The 6,519-nt window shown below is 39.1% G+C and overlaps 1 protein-coding gene across 1 annotated transcript in view; it reads left to right on the top strand.

Moving 5' to 3' along the window:
• The first annotated feature begins 261 nt into the window (after window positions 1-261).
• cps1 (carbamoyl-phosphate synthase 1, mitochondrial) overlaps window positions 262-6,519 on the top strand; it is a 70,136-nt gene continuing 63,878 nt past the window's right edge. Inside the window, exons 1-8 of the mRNA XM_053497132.1 lie at window positions 262-419; window positions 892-1,001; window positions 1,562-1,706; window positions 3,443-3,532; window positions 3,639-3,695; window positions 3,836-3,928; window positions 4,025-4,114; window positions 6,194-6,322. Of these exons, the coding sequence (XP_053353107.1) occupies window positions 354-419; window positions 892-1,001; window positions 1,562-1,706; window positions 3,443-3,532; window positions 3,639-3,695; window positions 3,836-3,928; window positions 4,025-4,114; window positions 6,194-6,322 (780 nt within the window). The 5' untranslated portion in view covers window positions 262-353. The remainder of the gene's footprint in view (window positions 420-891; window positions 1,002-1,561; window positions 1,707-3,442; window positions 3,533-3,638; window positions 3,696-3,835; window positions 3,929-4,024; window positions 4,115-6,193; window positions 6,323-6,519) is intronic.

Raw genomic sequence — 6,519 nt, 5'->3', positions numbered from 1 at the left:
AAGTTTTGAACTGCTGGGAATAGGTGTTATATTAACACACACACGCACGCACGCGCGCACGCACGCACGTGTTAGTTTTTATCCATTGAACTCTCAGATCTCATATTTCAGGTTGCGCCGTTCTGTCAGCACGTGCCAGGCGCGAGCCGCCCCTTTGCCGAGCGCTGATTGGCTGCCGTTTCGGATCCTGCTCGCTGATTGGCTACTGAAGCGAAACACACGCACGAGCCCTCGACACAGCGTTGCCTCATTCATTTCTGTAGAGAGTTCGTACAGTGTGTGAGAAAACTTGCGTTGATTAGTAATTAAGCGCGTAATCAAGGACTGGACAATTAAAGTGGAATCACAGAAACATGAGCAGAATGCTGACGGTTGCAAAGTGTGTTTGGAGACCAGCGTGTCGTTCCCTCAGCGTCAAGGTAACAGATTATATCCCTACCACAGAATGTTTTCATCAAGCCATGCACTTTATTTTGCTGTTTATTGCTGTTTGTTTTATATTTTATAAAACCCCAAAACACTTCCTGATATGATTCTGATATCTGAAACTAAACTACACAGGGTGATGTAATATTGCATCACCTCTGCATGCATGGGCATGAAATCCCCAGCACATCTGTTTGTCCTACAATTTCTGGATATTCCTGCATTTACATGGCAAACGCTCTTTTCCAAAAGTCCTTTAAAGTTTCAGTCATTGGAAACTTACCTACAGTACGCTGATTACTATAAGTATAATCAGTCGAACATTGTTGGGAAGCTTTTTAAAAAAAAAAAAAAAAAAAAAACTTTATGGGGAATTAACCCAAATATCTAAGAAACAGATACGTCGATAGGTCTTTAGTCCTGCAGCTGGATGGTATGTTAATGCTGTTTACTGTGTGCCCGCAGGCTCAGAGCGCTCACCTGGTTCTTGAAGATGGCACCACGATGAAGGGCTACTCCTTCGGCCATGGACAGTCAGCATCCGGAGAGCTGGTGTTCAACACAGGGCTGGTGGGGTGAGCAAACATCTAAGGCATCTAAACTCCTGTATTTTGAGTGTATGTAAAATATTATGCATGTAAAAAACTTATGCATATACAGTGTGTATAATAAGTATTATTTTATTATAATATATTATATATTTTAATATTCTGAGGCAAATCTCTATACGTGACACTCAGGAAGCTCAAGTACTGCAGATGTGTGATTATTCAACTATTGACTGTTGTAAAAAATTATTATTATTATTATTATTATTAGGCTATTATTATTATTATTATAAAATATTATTTTTATATATAAAATTTTGTGTCATAAAAACAGAATTTGAAATTTACTTTTGTCTTAATACTTTTGATCATTACTGTAGCTCTCCTACAGATTCTGATTGGCTGGCACTGACCCTCGTCTAGCCTCTGATTGGCTGAAATCGAGCTGACTAGCTCCGCCTCCTTGTTACTCCATACCTACTATATAATATTAATATGTATTGTACAATATTGATTTACTACATTATTATGATCTCTGTGATGATCACTATACCCTAATGATATTTCAATCTTCCTCTGGCATTTAGATATCCCGAGGCCCTTACCGACCCCAGCTACAGAGGGCAGATTCTTACCCTTACCTACCCTATTGTGGGCAACTACGGCGTCCCAAATACCCAGGAGCTCGATGAAATAGGGCTGAGGAAGAACACGGAGTCGGATCGCATTCAGGTGACCGAACCTCTATGGAACGGCTTTACCTAGTGTAGGGTCACATGATGCTAACTCGTTTACTTTTACTTAAGATTGTAAATTATGAATTAATCTGAATTTTATACTATAGAAGTTGGGGATGCACCGAAATGAAAATTCTGGGCCGAAAACGAAACCGAAATTTTTGGATGCACTTGGCCGAAAACCGATACCGAAACCGAAAATGGCTTCATTAAAAAACATGTTTAAAATATTTTCTTTTTGTTTGTATTAAAAAATGTTGCATATTGCAACTTTGCTGTCCTCATCTGAAACTTTGAAGTGCTTCCAAACCGCCGACATACTCCGTGTTTGATGCGTAATGACAGCGCGAACGAGACGGGAGGATGGGAGAGGTGTGGCGACACTTTCGGCTTTTATTTTCGGCGCTTTCTTACGTTTCGGCCAAAACCGATAATGCTATTTCGGCTGAAAATTTTCGGCGGCCGAAATTTCGGTCCATCCCTAATAGAAGTAAATTCAAGGGGCCAAATTCAAAACCAAATTAACAAAACGGAAAACAAAATAACTAATATCTGACTGGCTGAGAAGTGCAATAAAAATTAACAAAACGGAAAACAAATTAAAAACCAAATAACAAAACCCAAACTATTTTTTTTGGAGGGGGGATGTTTTGTTTTTTTTTTTTTTTTTTTTTTTTTTTTTTCCGTTTTGTTAATTTGGTTTTGAATTTGTTATTTTGTTTTGGGTTTTGTTATTTTGTTTTCAGTTTTTTGCACTTCAGGGCCACTGTAACATTGTGATCGTAGCTGATTTTTTAAAATGCTTACTTGTTATATATTTTTTAATGATCCTAATAAAATCCAGAAAAATTTTTTGATAACCTGCAATTACAGATAATTATTGTCCTGTTCAACTCGTCAATCAGAGGGTTTGGGTTTGTGCAGGTAACAGACTCACCTTCTTTATAGGGAGCTGGATAATGTGATATTGTAATTGTAATTTAACGAATTCTATTCATAAATGGCATTATGGTGTAATAGTTAGCACTGTCCAGGGTGTACCCGGACACCTGCCCTAAGTCTTCTGTGATAGGCTCCAGGCCCCCCCCTAAGTCCCCCCCAGAAAACAAGTGACGCTGGTAATGGAACACTATGCCGCTATATCCTGTATTAAGGGGCCCTTAATACAGGATATAGCGGCATAGTGTTCCATTACCAGCGTCACTTGTTTTCTTTTTCAAAATAAATAATTAACGCCAAAAAAAACAAGGCAGCGTGTTCTTGCCATGTTCAGGCAGTTTTAGACTGTGTGATCTCAGCTGCTTTCTCGAAATGATTACTTGTCACATCGTATGAAACGAGCTTAAGAGCTAAAGATCACTGAGTTAGCTCTTAGCAGTTAGCCACTACTCCTTATTTCCTGTAGTTCTTGGCACACAGAGAACAGCAGAGATACTGGAGGTACAGTAGAACCTGGTGGAGTTGAGCAATAAGCACTGAAGGAGGAGACCACAATAGGCAGAAAATCTGATTTGTTTGTTTAAATCCAAACAGCAGGGGGCGTTTATAAAAAAAAATGCATAAATAAATTGGAGACTCATCCAAATGTTTACATATGACTAAAAAGTAGGTTTTGCATGATGGGTTGCTTTTAAGATTGCTCCTGTGATGAGTTTCCCTTTGATTTCCATCCTATGTAACACAGGAACATTAAGAACATGTGAGGGCCTCTGTGTGTGTGTGTGTGTGCAGGTATCAGGGCTGCTGGTGCAGGATTACAGTCACGACTACAGTCACTGGAACTCGGTGAAGTCTCTGTCTCAGTGGCTGCAGGAGGAGAAGGTTCTTCACGCTGATCCTAATAGTTAACCCTGCTAAACCACCGCTAATGTTTCTGTTTCTCCAAATTCGAGTCCTTGTGTTGTTCTGATTCGAGTCTGTTACTCAGGTTCCAGCTCTGTACGGCGTGGACACCAGGATGCTGACCAAAATCATCCGAGACAAGGTAGAAAGTTTACTCATTTCTGTAGAACTGTGTGTGTGTGTGTGTGTGTGTAGAGAACTAGATTCCTTGCAGCAAATCTTTGAAATCTTTGAAAAATACATTACACTATGCAGGTCATAACCTATTGTTTCTTCAATCAGGGCACAGTTTTGGGGAAGATAGAGTTCGAGGGCCAGCCGGTGGAAATTACGGACCCAAACGCACGAAATCTGGTGGCAGAAGTGTCGACGAAGGTAACGCGACCTGAGCTGATTCACAGCGTCTGCACTACAGTAACACTGACTTCTATATCCCTTTATCTCTCTTTTTTTTTTTTTTTTTTAAACCAGGAAGTCCAGGTGTATGGGAAAGGCAATCGTATTAAAGTGGTGGCTGTTGACTGTGGAATCAAACACAACATCATCAGGCTGCTCGTCAAGGTGACACATAGGTTGCTATGGTAACGGGCATCCACTAGGCCTTATTTACTGTAGACTCATACCAGATGCAAACAACTCAAATTCTTTTGATTTTCAGCTTTTAATCGCCTCTTACCCCAAACTTTATTTTATCTTTATTAAATAATACTAAAGATCACAACATTTAATAAAGAGGTAAAGTGACGGTAGTAAGTTTAATAATACTAGCTAGAGTGTATCGGGCCAAAACTTTCCCTGGCCACCGTTATTTTAAGACAGAGAGCGTATTTAAAGATAGGAAAAAAACAATTGTGTTTTCATAAAGGAAAAATATACTTTCAGTAGAGCAATGCAGACATTTACTTTTACTCATCATGACATCTTTCAATTATTTGCACACAATTACAAAACGTTTAATCTGCAAACTGTTTCAAAAACTACCAGCTTCGTAAAAATGCGGCTGCCGTTAGTGGACTTAGTGCTTGGAATGGATTTTTATTTAATTTTTGGATAATATTAAAGCCAAGAAAGTGGACGTTGTACCTTCACACCCGCAGTCTGTGATACGTTCTGTGAAATGTTATATAAAGCATGTTATATACCTAACGACGCTACAGTATGTGGGATGCTGTAAGCACTAGTGATCGTGTAAGCGCTGTGGTTAATATATTATAAAGTGCAACTTTTTGTTCACTTCCACATCGACACATAACGTTTTGCACAATTACACAGACATCACATTGAACCACGACAATTAGCATCATTGTGACTCAAAGAAGCCAAGCGGACAACAATCTCTATCAGTTTGAAACATTTCTTTTCTTCAGTATAAACAAATTAAGTAAAAAATACCTATAGTGTGTGAATGAGTGTGTGAGTGTGTGTATATGTGTGTGTGCGCTGCGATGGATTGGCACCCTGTCCAGGGTGTACCCCGCCTTGTGCCCTAAGTCTCCTGGGATAGGCTCCGCCCCTAGCGACCCTGAATACAGGATAAAGCGGTATAGACGATGAGTGAGTGTGTGAGTGTGTGTGTGTGTGACATAGGTGTTAGCAATAACGCAGGTTGTCTGTGTGAATCACGAAACCAAAGAAACTTAATTTACATTTTGAAACAAAATCTGGAAAATCCTCAAAGGTAAACCTTTTCAATGAAAATTCTTTTTATACTAATGTTTAAAAAAATGTTATGTCATTAGTGTGTAAATCAAGTGTTTTAATTTATATTAATTTATATTAATCTACTGTACAAACCTAAAAAACCTAGTTATTTGCATGCCTGAAAATTTTAAAAAAATTATGCAGTTTGCCTGAAATTAGGCAAATAAAATGCTTTTTGGTACTCTGAAAGTTTAAAATAAATACAATGCAAAACAGGAAAACTTTAAAGCAGATTTATTGCGACAATGACAATTGTTAAAACGTTATACAAATAAAATCGAATTGAATTCATTAATGCAAATTTAATGCCAAGTACATAAATATCGTTGATAAAAAGACAAAAAAACCAACTACAATATGCCCCCAGTATTTACAGCACCCCTTTACAGTACTAGTATCAACACATTTATTTATTTTGGGCGGATTTGTCATAATACAATTAAGCAGTATCACACACCCTTATGCCTACCACCGCGTCACAGCCGTGACGATATTCTGCACAACATCATGGCCTCGAGTGTTCCACAAACTCCAATTATTATTAACAGATTTGTTTCTTTTTTAAACCAGGTATTTTGCTCCGCCCACACATATCCTACCGCGCCTGGTACTAACCGCGACTAGCAGAGCTGGCGACTGACAGTTAGTGGAATTAACAGAAGTGAAATAGTGTTAAACTCTTAGCGGTACTCTGTCGCCAAAAGGTGAGGAGAATAAACCATGTAGGTGTTGGACAGTCCAGGGAAACTCACCAGATTTACTTTAGATTTCCACTTTAGAATCTCTTCAATAACTTAAATCCCAAATAGCGTTAAATGGAAAGCTAGTGCACTATGTAGGGGAGACAATCTAGATGTACAAACATTTATACACTTTTGGATGAACACATGTACATCTGACGTATATACTGTATGTGTGTGTGTGTGTGTGTGTGTTTAGCAAGGTGCGGAGGTGCACTTGGTGCCGTGGGATCAGGACCTCATGAGCCTCGAATACGACGGCCTGTTCATCTCTAACGGCCCTGGAAACCCCGCCCTGGCTGGAACTCTGATCCAGAATATCCGCAAGGTACCTCATCCAGCATGCTACACTCCTCTAACACTCATACACTCCTCATACACTCCTCATACACTCCTCATACACTCATACACTCCTCATACACTCAGGATCATCATAAATATCATATAACAGCTCCAAACCGCTACATGATTTATGTAAAAGATGTGCGGAATCTGGTTTTCAGTCATGGTTAAGGTCAGTATGTA

This window comes from Clarias gariepinus, chromosome 5 (genome assembly GCF_024256425.1).
Source record: "Clarias gariepinus isolate MV-2021 ecotype Netherlands chromosome 5, CGAR_prim_01v2, whole genome shotgun sequence".
Taxonomy (NCBI): domain Eukaryota; kingdom Metazoa; phylum Chordata; class Actinopteri; order Siluriformes; family Clariidae; genus Clarias; species Clarias gariepinus.
The sequence above is the reverse complement of the archived record's forward strand: the minus strand, read 5'-3'. Positions and strand labels throughout refer to the sequence as shown.